Here is an 18,732-nt window from a genome sequence, read left to right on the forward strand (position 1 = left end):
GCCGCAAGGTCCTGGATATCTTTGAAGAGGAAAGTGAGGAGACTTTTCTCGGATTCCCAGACCCAGAAGTCTCACACCTTAATAAGGCCTGTGACCCCTCAGCTGAGGAGCGTGAGCTCCAAAAAGTCACAAATATTTTTGTAGAGGAAAGCGATGAGGAGACCTTTCTCGGTTTCCCCGACCAAGATGTGCCTTCCAGGGCAATGGTCGGCTTTTTCCAGGGGAGGGGGTGTGTGACGGCCCTGAATTTTCTGAACCGTCTCAGTGCAGCTCCTTCCAATAGGGCGCTTTCCCTTTAATTAACAATTAAATAGCCAGCATCAGCTGCGCAAAGGTGGGGTTGTGATGGAGACGTGACTGAGGATGTGTTCAACCCTCAGTTCCCGAAGCTTCTCTATTCCGTTGTTTTGTTGCCGTTAAACGTGTGTTTTGTTGCCTAATAGAGTTTACCCAGGATCGGATCCACTCTTTGCGTCCCTGGACTACACCTCTCCGTTCTTCGTGGCCTTTCTGCGGGAGATCTATTGGCGGATTGGATTATCTGACTGACCGACTGACTACCACCTTTTTGTATACGGTATTTCATTTGTTTTGATGTGATGTATACTGTGATTTATGTAGTTAGTTGTAGTTGAGGACTTATTAAGAGTGATACGCTTTAAAGTTCTGTGGTAAACTTATTGTTCTATTGATGGTATGATTAATACTGGGTTTACGCTACAAGGAATGAACGGACAAACATTGCGTGACAGAAGTCACTTGAGTTCCCTGAACTCTACCGGGCAGGACTCTTTTTAGGCCCGAGGTACAGGACATTTCTGGAGGAACCAGAACTCATTGTGTTATATTATTATATGTGTGTGTAATCATTGATGTTGTTAATACAACCCACGCAAAAGAGTATAGTTGTTTTTGAAGTTCTTTCCAATGTTTTAAGGGTTTATGAAAAGTTTATTTCCATCCTGACTTTTACATAAGTCCTTTGTATTGGTGTAGACTTGACGGACCAGATGGGACTCATTCCCACCCAAACTAAAAGGAGAAACCAATGTTTTCTCTGGGAGGCACAACCTACCTGGCACCCCTATAAATAATAACCTCAAGTCAAAACCGTTACAACGTCACACTGCTACAGTAGAGTCACCAGGGGTTAGGTCACTGTCACACTGCTACAGTAGAGTCACCAGGGGCTAGGTCACTGTCACACTGCTACAGTAGAGTCACCAGGGGTTAGGTCACTCTCACACTGCTAAAGTAGAGTCACCAGGGGTTAGGTCACTCTCACACGTCACACTGCTACAGTAGAGTCACCAAGGGTTAGGTCACTCTCACACTGCTAAAGTAGAGTCACCAAGGGTTAGGTCACTCTCACACTGCTACAGTAGAGTCACCAGGGGTTAGGTCACTCTCACACTGCTACAGTAGAGTCACCAGGGGTTAGGTCACTCTCACACTGCTAAAGTAGAGTCACCAGGGGTTAGGTCACTCTCACACTGCTAAAGTAGAGTCACCAGGGGTTAGGTCACTCTCACACTGCTACAGTAGAGTCACCAGGGGTTAGGTCACTCTCACACTGCTACAGTAGAGTCACCAAGGGTTAGGTCACTCTCACACTGCTACAATGGAGTCACCAAGGGTTAGGTCACTCTCACACGTCACACTGCTACAGTAGAGTCACCAGGGGTTAGGTCACTGTCACACTGCTACAGTAAAGTCACCAGGGGTTAGGTCACTCTCACACGTCACACTGCTACAGTAGAGTCACCAGGGGTTAGGTCACTGTCACACTGCTACAGTAGAGTCACCAGGGGTTAGGTCACTGTCACACTGCTACAGTAGAGTCACCAGGGGTTAGGTCACTCTCACACTGCTACAGTAGAGTCACCAGGGGTTAGGTCACTGTCACACTGCTACAGTAGAGTCACCAGGGGTTAGGTCACTCTCACACGTCATGCTGGGTTAGGCTCTACTGTTAGGCTCCTCTCAGATATCAGTGTTCTACCAGTGCAGTAGACTACAGCCACGGGCCGGGGGAAGTGACCCAAGGCGGGTATACTGCACTGAGTCAGAGACAGGCCTCATTTTTATGTGTCTACCACCCCCCACCGTGCTCCATCCCAGCCCTGCTGAACCCCCTCCATGCCCCCAGAGCTGTAAACACCGTTTATAGCCCGCGTTCAAAGGCTCTGTTTCCATTTAAGCCCATTAAATGACATTTGGGAAAGGGTGTGAACTGTAATTGCAAGCCACAGACACCACAAGCCAACCGTTAAAACGGATGACTTTTAAAAAGCAGCCGTTTCAGAAGTCGGAGCAGACACCATGGCACTGGTACGGTCATGTCCAATTCAAATGTGGCTTCCATTGATTTTTCGACCGTGGCTTTAGTGGAGACTTTAACAGTGGAATATAGTCACAGGCACCAACTTTCACCCTCATTAACAGCTATGGTGGTGTTTGACAGAGAGGAACGAGCTGGTCAGAGACAACTTCCATTAGATTGTTAGTCTTGCTTAGAGCAGTCCCTTGGTGCATATTGTTTTAACGTAGGCCTAGTATCTCGTACTGGGCTACAACTAGCGGCCCCAGTTGTTCCTGGTCAGATCCTACAGTCATATCAACAGGGCCACTGATAACCACCACACCTCTCACCTTCCTGACTACTGCAGTGTGTCCAGTGTCCACTCGAGGTCCAGACTGATTGAGTTGGTGTGAGTGGACGAGGCTGACTTGTGATTGGTGTGTGTGTGTGTGTGTGTGGCAGCAGACTTACGGGCTGGAGTCCAGACTGATAGAGTTGGCCTGGCTGGAGGACGCTGATTTGTGATTGGAGAAGACGGGGAGACTAGGCGAGGCGTGGATCATGTGGTCCACCAGGTGCCCAACCGACAACGGGCGCATCCGCGTCCCCTCCTGTACGAACAACGAGTTCCGGCTGCACGCACACACACACACACGGTGGTTAGGAGGACTGTGTGTGGAATCAAAGCAAATGAATGTACGGTATTCCTCACTGTTTGAAGACTTCCATTGTTGGTTTGATTCTATTATGTTTTACCCAGCTTCTGTGATACATTTGAAAGTGTACAATTCCTTTTGTTTTAGCCCATGCTATGAAAAGTGTGACTTCCATTTCTGATGGTATTGGAACTGGGACTCCCTCACAGCGTGTCTCCCTCTGAGACGTGGGCATTATATTAGGACAGGGTATATAAGGAGGAGTGACCGACAGGAACTCACTGGTTAGGGGTACCGGGTGGGGAGCGTGTAGGCAGGCTCTGGGTCTCCAGCCTCTCGTCTGATAGGCTGTTCCTGCTCACCGCCTCCCAGTCTGTTCCGCACATCAACTTCCTGGCCATGGGCTTACTGGGAGACCTACTCAAACAGGAAATATAATCAGCCACGTGACAGATTCTATGAGAATGTGATAGTGCTGACTTTGTGATAAGGAAGACAGAGGGTGTGGCTGAAAAGGCACCCTATTCCCTATATAGTGCACTACTTTATACTACAGCCCTATTTAGTGCACTACCTTATACTACAGCCCTATTCCCTATATAGTGCACTACAGCCCTATTGCCTATATAGTGCACTACTTTATACTACAGCCCTATTCCCTATATAGTGCACTACTTTATGCTACAGCCTATTCCCTATATAGTGCACTACAGCCCTATTCCCTATATAGTGCACTACTTTATACTACAGCCCTATTCCCTATATAGTGCACTACTTTATACTACAGCCCTATTCCATATATAGTGCACTACTTTATACTACAGCCCTATTCCCTATATAGTGCACTACAGCCCTATTCCCTATTTGGGCACTACCTTTGACCAGGGTCTGGATAGGAATTCGGGGGGAAAGTAATGCACTATATAGGGAACAGGGCGCCATGTCAGACCCAGCCAGAGTGGTGAAACACTCCAGTCTGAAGCCCAGATGAATATGACTGACACACAGCTCAGCGATAAAGACAGAATCCGTGAGACTAGGATGTGATGATTGGCCCATCAATATCACTAATTCATCCGACAGCACCTCCAGGATGTGATGACTGGCCCATCAGTATCACTAATTCATCCTACAGCACCGCCAGGATGTGATGATTGGCCCATCAACATCACTAATTCATCCTACAGCACCTCCAGGATGTGATGATTGGCCCATCAACATCACTAATTCATCCTACAGCACCTCCAGGATGTGATGATTGGCACATCAACATCACTAATTCATCCTACAGCACCTCCAGGATGTGATGATTGGCCCATCAACATCACTAATTCATCCTACAGCACCTCCAGGATGTGATGATTGGCACATCAACATCACTAATTCATCCTACAGCACCTCCAGGATGTAATGATTGGCCCATCAACATCACTAATTCATCCTACAGCACCTCCAGGATGTAATGATTGGCCCATCAACATCACTAATTCTCTGGGCATTAACATAGAGCTGTCATACTTGTTTTGATAGAGGACTTAATAGCAGAGATACATGCATAAACCATAAATACAGGGCCCTTTTTTCACATTTTGTTGCATTACAAAGTGGGACTGAAACAGATAAAATTGTTGTTGTTTGTCATTGAGCTACACAAAATACTCCATAATGTTAACGTGAAAAGAGCATTCTAAATATTCATATTAATAAAAAATGTAATAACTAAAATAGTCATTGCGTAAGTATTCACCCCTTTCGTTTAGGCAGGCATAAATTAGTTCAGAAGTAAAAATGTGGCTTAATAAATCACACACAATAAGTTTTATGGACTCACTTTGTGTGAAATAATAGGGATTAACAGGATTGTTGATTGACTACCCCTTCCATCTGCCCCCCATACATACATCTGTAAGGTCCATCAGTCAAGTATTGACTTTCAAGCATTGATTCAACTAAAGACCAGGGAGCTTTTGGAAAAGCATCAAAAAGGGCAGTGATTGGTAGATGGGTTACAATAACAAATCAAACATTGAATATATCTTTAAGCATGGTCAAGTTAATAATCATTCTGTGGATGATGTATTAAACCACCTAGACACATCAAAGATGCAGTTGTCTTTCTGATCTGAGCGGCAGGACAGGAAGGAAACTGCTTAGGGTTGTCACCTTGAGGCCATTGGTGATTTTAAAACATGTACAGAGTTCAATGGCTGTGATGGGAGAAAAGTGAGGATGGATCAACATCAGGGGCGTGAATACTTATTTAATCAAGGAATACTAGTGTTTTGCTTTTCATTCATCTTTAAGATGTGTAGATCGTTGACAGAAAAGATACAATGAATGAATTTGAATCCCAATACGTAACAAGGGAGGTGTAGATATTCTATAGACACTGTACATATATATAGTATAGTGTTGTGTTGTATTACCTGGCAAACACCCTGTTCTTGATCCCCTTCTCTTTGCCATACTGCACCGACTGCACCTCGGTCCTCCCGCTGCATAGAACAGGTTCAAACAACACCATCCCTTTAGTAACACCACATCTTACAAACTGCTGTTTTGTGCTGCAACTCAACATCCCAATTGGAGCTTTAAAAAAATGCATCAACAATCTCCCAACTCTGTTTCACCCAAACTGTATATCTCACCGGACGAAACGCCCCCTTTACCACCCCCCCACCCCCTTCACAGCTTAAAGCAAATGCTCAAGTACTTCAACAATGAACAGTTTGATTTGTACCCTTTCTAATCTCACTCTGAGACGTGAATCCATATGAATAATGGAAAAACTCCTTTTTCCCCAAAAGCGTTTTGAAAGGACTGAAGAAAAACAAGCCCAGTTTTGGGTTTGCGTTAATAATTCATCTACTTTTCCCAAAGATGAGAGCACAATAGGCAACCACTAATACAATTCCCCAAACACTGACTGTTGATGCCACTCATCGTGACCTCGCAAACATCTTTGACCCATGTTGACATTTCAGTGGCAGTGCTTTGTGCCTTGCTGGTATAGTGTGTATGGGTTCATGCATGCACCTGTGGCAATGGGGATTTTCTCTTACCAGTAACGAAACTTGGAGACCAGGGTAAAATAGTGGGGATTTTCTCTTACCAGTAACGAAACTTGGAGCCCAGGGTAAAATAGTGGGCAAAGAAGTTCTTCTGAGGGGGAACGGGCCGGTCCAGACGGAAGAAGGTGTGATGCTCTACACAGGTCTTCCATAGGTTCTTACAGGCTCTGTAGCTCACCATGTTAAACCCCAGCAAGGTCTCCCTCGTCTCATTCTGTAGAGGGGGGACAGAGATAAAAAGTAGAGGAGTGAGGGAGAGACAGAATGACAGAGTGAGTGACAACAATAATGAGAAAGAACATGTTCCTATACTAAGAGCAATATATTCTGAGCTGCTGTTATGTGACCACCCTCCCACACATCATTCAATTCATTTAATCCATAGGCTTTATTGTGTACTATGGGGGGGGGGGGGTAGTGAGGTGTTGAGTTAAAATCTTGGTCACAGATGTCAAGACAATGCTACAGTGCCATGTTCATAGATGGGGAAATAGAATGTGTTGGATTAGCCACCATGATCCGGTAGGTTTGTCGCACGAGACAATTCATCTCTATCTGCAGCCCCAACATCCCCATACCCCTCCCTCAGCCTCCACAGTGTTTCCTGAGGGCACATGCCACATCCCCATACCCTTCCCTCAGCCTCCACAGTGTTTCCTGGGGGCACATGCCACATCCCCATACCCCTCCCTCAGCCTCCACAGTGTTTCCTGAGGGCACATGCCACATCCCCATACCCTTCCCTCAGCCTCCACAGTGTTTCCTGGGGGCACATGCCACATCCCCATACCCCTCCCTCAGCCTCCACAGTGTTTCCTGAGGGAACATGCCACTCGTCATGAAGACATAGTGGTCCCTATTCCCACTTGGGTCATTATGTTCAGAGACAGCCATAGCATAATGTTCTAGTAAGCTGTCTGCTCATATAGCCTGTGAGCCTAATTAAGGTTCAGCGTCCTTTAAAAAATATATGTTTACTTTGCTGTGACTATCCACGTCGCCAAGGAAGAGCAGGTTCTCAGCATCGTTGTCAAGGAAGAGCAGGTTCTCAGCATCTTGAAACAACGTCAAGGAAAAGCAGGTTCTCAGCATCTAGAAACATTGTCAAGGAAGAGCAGGTTCTCAGCATCTTGAAACGTCGTCAAGGAAGAGCAGGTTCTCAGCATCTTGAAACATCGTCAAGGAAGAGCATGTTCTCAGCATCTTGAAATGTTGTCAAGGAAGAGCAGGTTCTCAGCATCGTTGTCAAGGAAGAGCAGGTTCTCAGCATCTTGAAACGTCGTCAAGGAAGAGCAGGTTCTCAGCATCTTGAAACATCGTCAAAGAAGCAGGTTCTCTGACCAACACCATCATCATGTACAGTAGACTAAAGCTCCCCTCGCCTCACTAAGAGGTCAGATAATGTTAGGCGATTAGGCCTGGCTCGCAGTCGGTGTTCCAATTCATCCCAAAGGTGTTCGATGGGGTTGAGATCAGGGTTCTGCGCAGGCCATTCAAGTTCTTCGACACCGATCTCTACAAACCATTTCTGTATGGACCTTGCATTGTGCATGGGGGCATTTTTATGTTGGAACAGAAAAGGGCCTTCCCCAAACTGTTGCCACAAAGTTGGAAGCACAGAATCATCTAGAATGTCATTGTATGCTGTAGCTTTAAGATTTCCCATCACTGGAACTAAGGGGCCTAGCCCGAACCAGGAAAAACAGTCCCAGACCATTATTCCTTCACCAAACTTTACAGTTGGCAATATGCATTCGAGTAGGTAGCGTTCTCCTGGCATCCGTCAAACCCAGATTCATCCGTCAGACTGCTAGATGGTGAAGCGTGATTCATCACTCCACAGAATGTGTTTCCATGGCCGAGAGTTTTACACCACTCCAGCTTGGCATTGCACATGGTGATCTTAGGTTTGTGTGAGGCTGCTCAGCCATGGAAACCCACTTCATGAAGCTCCCGACGAACACACTTTGTGCTGGAGCTGCTTCCAGAGGCAGTTTGGAATTCAGTAGTGAGTGTTGCAACCCAGGACAGATGTTTTTATGCGCTACGTGCTTCAGCAGTCCCGTTCTATAAGCTTGTGTGGCCTACCACTTCGCGGCTGAGCCGTTGTTGCTCCTAGACATTTCCACTTCCCAATAACAGCACTTATAGTTGACCGGGGCAGCTCCAACAAGGAAGCATTTTTTTTTTTTTAACTGACTTGTTGGAAAGGTGGCATCCTATGACGGTGCCACGTTGAAAGTCACTGAGCTCTTCAATAAAGACATTTTATAGGCAATGTTTGTCGATGGAGATTGCGTGGCTGTGTGCTCGATTTTATACACCTGTTAGCAACGGATGTAGGGGAAATAGCCGAATCCAGTCATTTGAAGGGGTGTCCACATACTTTTCTATATATAGTGTATATACAGTGCATTCGGAAAGTATTCAGACCCATTGACTTTATCCACATTTTGCTACGTTACAGCCTTATTCTAAAATGTATTACATTTATTTTTTCCATCATCAATCTACACACAATACCACATAATGACAAAACAAAAACAGGTGTGTAAAAAGTTTTGCAAATGTATTTAAAAAATGTTTAAAAAATAAATAAATCTATATACATTTACATAAGTATTCAGACCCTTTGCTATGAGACTTGAAATTGAGCTCAGGTTTATCCTGTTTCTATTGATCCTCCTTGAGATGTTTCTACAACTTGATTGGAGTCCACCTTGGGTAAATTCAATTGATTGGACATGACTTGGAAAGGCACACACCTGTCTATATAAAGGTACCACAGTTGACAGTGCATGTCAGAGCAAAAACCAAGCCATGGGGTCGAAGGAATTGTCCGTAGAGCTCCGAGACAGGATTGTGTCGAGGCACAGATCTGGGGAAAGGTACCAAAACATTTCTGCAGCATTGAAGGTTCCCAAGAACACATTGGCCTCCATCATTCTTAAATGAAATAAGTATTTTCACTTTCCATTATGGGATATTGTGTGTAGATTTATGAATATTTAAATGTTTAAAAAAATATATATCTACAGATAAGGCTGTAACGTAAGAAAATGTGGAAAAGTCAAGGGGTCTGAATACTTTCTGAATGCACTATATATATATATATATTATATACTATACATATACTGTTCATATATATATATATATGTGTGTGTAATGTATAGACAATGTGGACAGCATATGGTTGAATATGTAGTATATCTGAAGAACAGTATATGTATAGTATATAATAAAATATATATTGCTTGCAGGAACAACTTACAGGAGGAAAATGTAAAAGGAGGGAAATGAATTTCCTGGTTCGTTGTTGCTTTTTAAAGCATGTGCAGTGACCCGCGCTCACATGACCCATATGTCCATGGGGCTGCGTCCCAAATGGAACCATGTTCCCTATACATGGCACTACTTTGCTCAAAGCCCTGGTCAAAAGTAGTGCACTACATAGGGACTAGGGTTAAATTTGGGACGCATTCCATGAATAATTCAGTTCGAGTGACACCCTGGAGGCTGGGCGACGGCCGCAGTGCTCTTAGTACAACTGCTCTGGAAAAACCCTTCTCCATTATGAAACCAGGGAGGGAGAGGGGTGATGGGGCTGTTTGGGGGATCTTTTCCTGAGATTCCATGGAACAGAGGAAGTAGGAGAAGGAGCCTGCAGCACTTTCAATTCATTTTCAGATCACACTCCCCACCTCCACACCCAAAATGCATTATCTATTCTTCATAATGAATAAGCATTTAAGAGGCTCTCCCTCTGTTGCTCTTCCAGATTTCAGTGACAGTCAGAGGCGGAGCAGGCCGGTGATTATGCCAGAAAACCAGTTCATCAAATAAACAAATATGGACACTGGGTCTGGGTGAGGGGGCAGTTAATGTTGTTCATGTCTAAGCTTGGTTGTTTCAGATTGATATGGTGCCTGTGGAGTGATGAGGGACTGGACCAGTGGTAGGTGGTCCATTAGCAGTGCTAGCTAGTTTCCTCCCTGAGGAAGAGCCAGACAACTGGATCTGGTTTGGGGACACTAATGGCAGGGAAGCACAGCTGAGGCAGAACCTGTGGCTGTGTTCACTGCTGTGTTTTCTGCTGGGTAAGTCATCATTCCTATTGTATAAAACACATTGCTGCTAGATTAGTAGATCCCGCCTTACATTCACATTTTATTGTCAAAATAAGGACATTGAAAACAACGGCTTGAATACCTACCACTTCTCTCCTGAGCTGAACGAAGAACTGTTTGCACTTGAACAATATTTTCACAATCTTCAACCTGAAAGGGGTGAGTGAGAAATACACAGAAATTGCGTCACAATGTGTGTCACTGCAGAGGGTCTCCTTCCTTCACGGCTCAAATCAGTGCCTTCGCTGCAGAGAGCAGCTGTCTCCCCCTCAAAACTAATCCCCCTCTCCTCTCTTCCTCCCTTCCCCCTACAGCCCTTCTACATGACTCACAGCTCAGATAAATATATTTTAAATTCACACACTCTCTCTTAGACAGCGTCATCTAATATAGCTCATTTGTCAGCCCGTTGTGGACATTAATGGGAGAGGCTAAAATTCACACATCTCTCTTAGATACCGGACCCCTCTGCTTTCTGAGAGGAGTAACGTTGTGTATCACCTTTTAATAGTATTGGCAGGCAAGCCAAACAGAGAGAGTGGTCAATAGGAGTGAGCCTTCTCGCTTGACAGTGGAGGACAGCTGTTGTGAAACGCGCCACTGTTAGCAGCCCTAAATTTAGCCTGACTGGAAAGCGTCGGAGCTGCCTGTGCTACAGCAAGCAGCTGGCTTTTAAGAATGGGGATGTGTGCTGTGAGGAGCTAGTGGGGGGTGGGGAAGTGTCTGTGTCAGTGTGTGTGTTGGATTATTACTCGTCTGGTGGGGAAGTGTCTGTGTCAGTGTGTGTGTTGGATTATTACTCGTCTGGTGGGGATTTGGGCTGTGCACTCCCACCCCTGGCACACACTTCCAGTAGCCCCACCAACACAGCTGAATATCAAAGATTTATAAGAATTAAATCTTTGGGCCTCAAAGACAATCCACATGAAAGCCTAAACCGCTCTGAGATTCTAGGAATGATCATCTGTAGTTTACAGATTAATATGTAAAACAGTTATGTGATGTGCTTAGAAGAATCCTATTTGACACTTCTCGGAATGCTTCTGCAACCTGGAATGATATCTGGGGCGGCAGGTAGCCTAGTGTTTAGAGTGTTGGACTAGTAACCGTAAAGGTTGCAAGATCAAATCCCCGAGCTGACAAGGTAAAAATCTGTCATTCTGCCCCTGAACAAGGTAGTTAACTTCTTGGTGACAGGGGGGCAGTATTGAGTAGCTTGTATGAATAAGGTGCCCAGAGTAAACTGCCTGCTACTCTGTCCCAGATGCGAATATATGCATAGTATTAGTTTATTTGGATAGAAAACACTCTGAAGTTTCTAAAACTGTTTGAATGATGTCTGAGTATAACAGAACTCATATGGCAGACGACAATCAGAGGTGTGTAGTTTTTCAACTCTTTGCCATTCCAATATACAGTGTAAAAGGGGTCATAATGTACTTCCTAAGGCTTCCACTAGATGTCAACAGTCTTTAGAACTTTGTTTCAGGCTTCTACTATGAAGTGGGAGAGAATGAGAGGCAATTGAGCCAGGTGTCTGGTGAGTGCTCAACGCTCGTGAGGCGCAGTCAAGAGAGAGTTAGCTCTCGTTCCATTGCTTTTCTACAGACATTGAAATTCTCCGGTAGGAACATTATTGAAGATGTATGATAAAAACATCCTAAAGATTGATTCTATACTTAGTTTGACAAATTTCTATGACCTGTAATATAACTTTTTGAACTTTCGTCCGACGTTCGGCTGGACTTGAACGCACGTTTGGATTTGTTTACCAAACACCCTAACAAAAGAAGCTATTTGGACATAATTGATGAACTTTATCGAACAAATCAAACATTTATTGTGGAACTGGGATTCCTGGGAGTGCATTCTGATGAAGATCATCAAAGGTAAGTGAATATTTATAATGCCATTTCTGACTAATTTTGACGACACAATATGGCGGATATCTTTTTGGCTGCTTTGTTGTCTGAATGCTGTACTCAGATTATTGCATGGTTTGCTTTTTCCGTAACTTTATTTTTTTATTTTTTTATCTGGCACAGCGGTTGCATTAAGGAGAAGTATATCTCTAATTCCATGTATAACACTTGTTTTTCATCAACATTTATAATGAGTATTTCTGTAAATAGATGTGGCTCTCTGCACAATCACCGCGTGTTTTAGAACTACTGAACGTAACGCGCCAATGTAAAATTAGTTTTTTTTATATAAATATGCACATCAGAGAACAAAACATACATGTATTGTGTAACATGAAGTCCTATGAGTGTCATCTGATGAAGATCAAAGGTTAGTGATTTTTATCTCTATTTGTGCTTTTTGTGACTCTTCTCTTTGGCTGGAAAAATGGCTGTGTTTTTCTGTGACTTGGTGGTGACCTAACAATCGTTTGTGGTGCTTTCGCTGTAAAGCCTTTTTGAAATCAGACACTGTGGCCGGATTAAAGATAATTTTATCTTTAAAATGGTGTAAAATTCTTGTATGCTTGAGGAATTTTAATTGAGATTTTTGTTGTTTTGAATTTGGCGACCTGCACTTTCACTGGCTGTTGGCGAGTTGGGACGCTACCTTCCCACATATCCCAGAAAGGTTAACCCACTGTTCCTAGGCTGTCATTGAAAATAAGAATTTGTTCTTAACTGACTTGCCTAGTTAAATAAAAGGTCAAATAAAAAATATATACATTAAAAAATACATATCCTCATCTTTCCTCTTCCTACTTAGACATTCTAAATGCTTACTGTATGTGTAACACAATCTACCGAAGTAGACGCTCTGTGTGATCACAAACGATCCCCTTGTAGCAACGAACAAATTAATTATAGGATTTACAAATCTCCTCATCTTGTATCAGAATCAAAAGACTCCAGTTTGTCACTCACCAAGGAAAGCAGTTGATTCGTACCCTGTTCTTGTAAACCACGATCCCTGCTGACATCACCCCAATTAAAATCTCAGTGTTGCGTTGATCCTGGAACACACACACAGAGAGAGAAAATTAAGTGTCTAAGCACCCTGACAGTGGGCCAGCCTGGTGGAAGCTTTGGAGGGGGTACAGACACAGACCCTCTCCTCCTATCTCCCTCCCCCCATCTCTCTATGGCAGGGTGGGGGTACAGACACAGACCCTCTCCTCCTATCTCCCTCCCCCATCTCTCTATGGCAGGGTGGGGGTACAGACACAGACCCTCTCATCCTATCTCCCTTCCCCCATCTCTCTATGGCAGGGTGGGGGTACAGACACAGACCCTCTCCTCCTATCTCCCTCCCCCCATCTCTCTATGGCAGAGTGGGGGTACAGACACAGACCCTCTCCTCCTATCTCCCTCCCCCCATCTCTCTATGGCAGAGTGGGGGTACAGACACAGACCCTCTCCTCCCATCTCTCTATGGCAGTACAGACACAGACCCTCTCCTCCTATCTCCCTCCCCCCATCTCTCTATGGCAGGGTGGGGGTACAGACACAGACCCTCTCCTCCTATCTCCCTCCCCCCATCTCTCTATGGCAGGGTGTGTGCGTGTGTGTGGGGGGGTAAGGGTATGACAACAGTAGGGGGGCAATATAGTCCCTAGTTTAAAATGGGGCACAACCACTCCACCTCTTCACTGTAATAGTGTGATGATCATTCTACAGCAAAAATGTCTGGATGGACAATGGTGGCTGGGCCTCAGTTGAGATCTGCCATTCACTCATTGTACCAATCATTTTGTGACCTGCTTTGTCTTATGAACCAAACTACTATCCAGACAAAAACAACCAAACCTAGACAGTCAGACAGACAGACCAAGACACCCAAACATGCACCTAAAAGTACACAGACAGACCAGACGACACACACACACTATCTGGGACAAAAAGAGAAGTCTGTCTAATCGGACAATGAGGGAAATCTCTGTACACCAGACAATGGCTGGATTAGTGGATTCCCTAGTCCACAGACACACAGACACAGCTTGTCAAGGCTCAGTGGTTCTGCTGTTCCTCAGCTATAAAGGGATACTTCAGGATTTTGGCAATGAGGCCCTTTATCTACTTACACAGAGTCAGATTAACTTGTGGACATCATTTTTATGTCTCTGTGTCCAGTATGAAGGAAGCTCGAGATAGCTTCGCTACTAGCATGCTAGCAGATACCCATAGACTTCCAGTCATTGCGCTAACGCTAGTTAGCACTGGCTCACAAAACTACCTCTAACTTCCTTCATACTGAACACAGAGACAATAAAATGATGTCCACAAGTATATCTGACTCGGTGTAAGTAGATAAAGGGCCTGATTGCCAAAATCCTAAAGCATCCCTTTAAAGGCTTCATGAGGGCCTGGCAGCTGGGGACAGAGGAATTACATACTACTGTATGCTGCCTCAACCTACTTGTACCTGCTGGCTTAGAAAGCACAGGCTTTTCTAGGGCTAAAGCACAGCTTTATGGAACATGGGTATCAGTGCTGCTATGACAAGTGCCCTTTCTACTGTAGCAGTGACATACACACAGGGGAGCAGCCTTACCCTTGCATAGTGCAACTCCACTCCGTACAGCTCCAGCGTCCGTGCTGTGTTCAGGTAATTAAACTCTGATTGGGCAGAAGACAGACCACTGAGAAGTAGAGAGAACGAGAGAGATAAATGAGAGGGAGACGGTTCCTCTAATCAAACGCACGTAATCCATTCACAGAAGATGGAGCAGCACAGTGAGACCATGCCTGGAAATGCACTCAATAAAACCATGAAAACCTAGTCTGCTTTAAGAGCTGGGGCAGACAAGTGACAAGTATACAGCTGTGAATGAACATGTGTGCCTGGGACATGAAGATGGGCCTCTCTACCCGTGCTGTTGGTGGTGTTTGGTGACCTCCTTGTGGAACCCTTGTGGTGGGTTGGGGATGAAGCAGAACTCTGAGAGGTAGCCAGGAGCATGCTCCGAGTCACTGTAGTCTCCCAACTCAGCTACACAACACACAGAGAGACAATCTATTCATTAGGACACAGACAGTTAAGTCCACACACATAGCCTATACAGCAAACAGTAGGCCTATATGGTACTGGACAGACGAACCATTGCCTATCAATGCAGTAATGAATACAAGAACCTCAATCAAAAGCCTGGTTATGAGGTCTGTTTCTAAAATACACAAGTGGGTTGAGAAGCTTTGGACCACCAACCACCACTACAGTAGCTGAGTACCTCAGATCCATTAGCTTGTGGTCGTGTGTGAAACAGACACCAATTCATTGGAGTGGACCTCTTAAAAGGCCAAACCTTCATTGTAACAATAACAAAGCAGTGTCCTTGCCTCTGGTTTTGTGAAAAAGCTGAGGAATTCAAGGACTGACCATACAATATAACATGTATAGTTTTACGCATGTTGAAGCTATACAGTGTTTGTTTACAAACATCGGAATAAAACAAGCTTGTATTAGTTATATTATTCAAGAATCAATGGGTATTTATAACTCATTTATAAGTCCAAAAATATATGTAGCAACTGCAGATTGCTGCTTTAAAATGGATAGTTTGTGATTTTGACAATGTCTCAGCATGCATTTTAAAGGAAGTTGCCACCTAGCGTTCGCACAAATGGTAACTAGCGTAATGACAAGAAGTCATGCCTAGTTTGACTTCCTGTCATTGCGCTAACGCTAGTTAGCATTGGATTCAAAACTACATCTAACTTCGTTCATACTGGACGCAGAGATGTCAATATGACATCAACAACTTAATCTGACTCTGGGGGAAAATCCCTTTAACCAAGGGCGCATAACAAACGGATCAATTCCAAACAGTTCTTGATCTAATCACCACACACAAAAAAGACCCACAATGTTAAAACTAACCGGTCAATTGCCTATGGATTTATGAGCAGTATGCAAATAAATATCTACACAGCACTAACACCAAAGCTTTCAGCAGAGTGCATTTCTTGATCGAATTTGACCAGCCTCACTGATTTGGTCAAACTAACCGAATGACCAGCAGCATTGAATCATCTTGAAACTGAATTGAAGCTAAAATGATTCATACCACTATCCCCATGGCTACAATGAAATGAAAACCTTCTCTTGGGGAGGGACACTGAGCTAAGTGAGATTCTGGACATGGACACCCACAGGTTGTGTTAGAGGTGCAGTTCAAATCCCTCCAGTGACCTATATAGCCATGAGACTCCCTGGGGAGTTTGGAGAGAGGCAAGCCTCAGCGGGCCACTGAAGTGGGGATGTGGACAGATTGAATGGGGACAGACCATTGGCTATCCCCCTCTCCAATCTGTCAGGAGCCATTATTCAGGTCAATCTGGTGACACAGGCTGGTAAACTACACTCCTCAGGCTAATGGGCCCATCACAATGGTAGGCTGTGGCTCTATGCTAGCTGTGGGCCGCTAGGCTAGGCTATACTATGATAACATGTTACAGTAGTCAGCGTGCTAATTTATTAGCTAGAATGTTGGTTACCGAGTAATAATAATAGCATCAAACACCTGGAAACCATGTGTTTGATGTATTTGATACCATTCTACTCATTCTGCGTCAGCCATTACCATAAACCTGTTCCCCGCACCCTCTCGTGTTGTGTGCTGCACTATACTGTGCTTTGCTGTCCTGAGCATGCTTGGCGAATGGCCAGTCACACTACCAGCACAGAAAAGTCATACCACACAAATCAATCTGGGACAAAACATGGGGAGAAACAGCCTAATGATTAGCATAGCGTTCCGTATACAGCTCTCCATGTCCTGCTAACGTTGGCTGTCATTGTAAATAAGAATTTGTTCTTAACTGACTTGCCTAGTTAAATAAAGGTTAATTAAATTAAAAAAGCAACAAGGGCATAAAGAGAGGATTATGGCCGATTTCAGGCTCCGCTGCAAACTGCTTGTTTTTTTGGGGTGAGAGAATTAAAGAATAAATTAAATATGACATCGTAAAGAGTTATGCAAGGCAGCACACACAGAGTGACCATTGGGAAGTCCTGGTGAGTACACTGACTCTCAACTAAAGGCTTACAACACACACAGAGTGACCATTGGGAAGTCCTGGTGAGTACACTGACTCTCAACTAAAGGCTTACAACACACACAGAGTGACCATTGGGAAGTCCTGGTGAGTACACTGACTCTCAACTAAAGGCTTACAACACACACAGAGTGACCATTGGGAAGTCCTGGTGAGTACACTGACTCTCAACTAAAGGCTTACAACACACATCTTTCTAGTCATCTCACAACAAAAACGCTGGAGTTGCCTAGTGGCCAGAAACTGTGTAGCCTTGTATGAAGCAACAGAGAGATCAAATGTGTGAATTAACTACAAGTAGCTACATATCTTTAGCAGCAAACCAGGAGAACGGGTACTTACATTGAACAACATGGGACGCCAGGAGAACGGGTACTTACATTGAACAACATGGGATGCCAGGAGAACGGGTACTTAGATTGAACAACATGGGACGCCAGGAGAACGGGTACTTACATTGAACAACATGGGACGCCAGGAGAACGGGTACTTACATTGAACAGCATGGGACGCCAGGAGAACGGGTACTTACATTGAACAGCATGGGACGCCAGGAGAACGGGTACTTACATTGAACAGCATGGGACGCCAGGAGAACGGGTACTTACATTGAACAACATGGGACACTAGGAGAACGGGTACTTACATTGAACAACATGGGACACCAGGAGAACGGGTACTTACATAGAACAACATGGGACGCCAGGAGAACGGGTACTTACATTGAACAACATGGGACGCCAGGAGAACGGGTACTTACATAGAACAACATGGGACGCCAGGAGAACGGGTACTTACATTGAACAACATGGGACGCCAGGAGAACGGGTACTTACATTGAACAACATGGGACGCCAGGAGAACGGGTACTTACATTGAACAACATGGGACGCCAGGAGAACGGGTACTTACATTGAACAACATGGGACGCCAGGAGAACGGGTACTTACATTGAACAACATGGGACGCCAGGAGAACGGGTACTTACATTGAACAACATGGGACGCCAGGAGAACGGGTACTTACATTGAACAACATGGGACGCCAGGAGAACGGGTACTTACATTGAACAACATGGGACGCCAGGAGAACGGGTACTTACATTGAACAACATGGGACGCCAGGAGAACGGGTACTTACATTGAACAACATGGGACGCCAGGAGAACGGGTACTTACATTGAACAACATGGGACGCCAGGAGAACGGGTACTTACATTGAACAGCATGGGACGCCAGGAGAACGGGTACTTACATTGAACAGCATGGGACGCCAGGAGAACGGGTACTTACATTGAACAGCATGGGACGCCAGGAGAACGGGTACTTACATTGAACATGGGACGCCAGGAGAACGGGTACTTACATTGAACAGCATGGGACGCCAGGAGAATGGGTACTTACATAGAACAACATGGGACACCAGGAGAACGGGTACTTACATTGAACAACATGGGACACCAGGAGAACGGGTACTTACATAGAACAGCATAGGACACCAGGAGAACGGGTACTTACATAGAACAACATGGGACACCAGGAGAACGGGTACTTACATTGA

General features: G+C 44.8%; 1 protein-coding gene across 3 annotated transcripts in view; it reads right to left on the bottom strand.

Annotated features, from left to right (window-relative positions):
- LOC115119548 (tyrosine-protein phosphatase non-receptor type 4-like) overlaps nucleotides 1-18,732 on the bottom strand; it is a 132,839-nt gene that overhangs the window by 41,764 nt on the left and 72,343 nt on the right. For all 3 annotated transcript variants that reach the window (XM_065019039.1, XM_065019041.1, XM_065019040.1), the window contains exons 8-15: nucleotides 14,986-15,106; nucleotides 14,669-14,756; nucleotides 13,042-13,130; nucleotides 10,243-10,306; nucleotides 6,071-6,243; nucleotides 5,385-5,453; nucleotides 3,241-3,375; nucleotides 2,774-2,935 (exon numbers count right to left, since the gene is read on the bottom strand). In XM_065019039.1, coding sequence (XP_064875111.1) covers nucleotides 2,774-2,935; nucleotides 3,241-3,375; nucleotides 5,385-5,453; nucleotides 6,071-6,243; nucleotides 10,243-10,306; nucleotides 13,042-13,130; nucleotides 14,669-14,756; nucleotides 14,986-15,106 — 901 coding nt within the window. The remainder of the gene's footprint in view (nucleotides 1-2,773; nucleotides 2,936-3,240; nucleotides 3,376-5,384; nucleotides 5,454-6,070; nucleotides 6,244-10,242; nucleotides 10,307-13,041; nucleotides 13,131-14,668; nucleotides 14,757-14,985; nucleotides 15,107-18,732) is intronic.

The sequence above is a fragment of the Oncorhynchus nerka genome, linkage group LG1 (assembly GCF_034236695.1).
Source record: "Oncorhynchus nerka isolate Pitt River linkage group LG1, Oner_Uvic_2.0, whole genome shotgun sequence".
NCBI classification, from domain to species: domain Eukaryota; kingdom Metazoa; phylum Chordata; class Actinopteri; order Salmoniformes; family Salmonidae; genus Oncorhynchus; species Oncorhynchus nerka.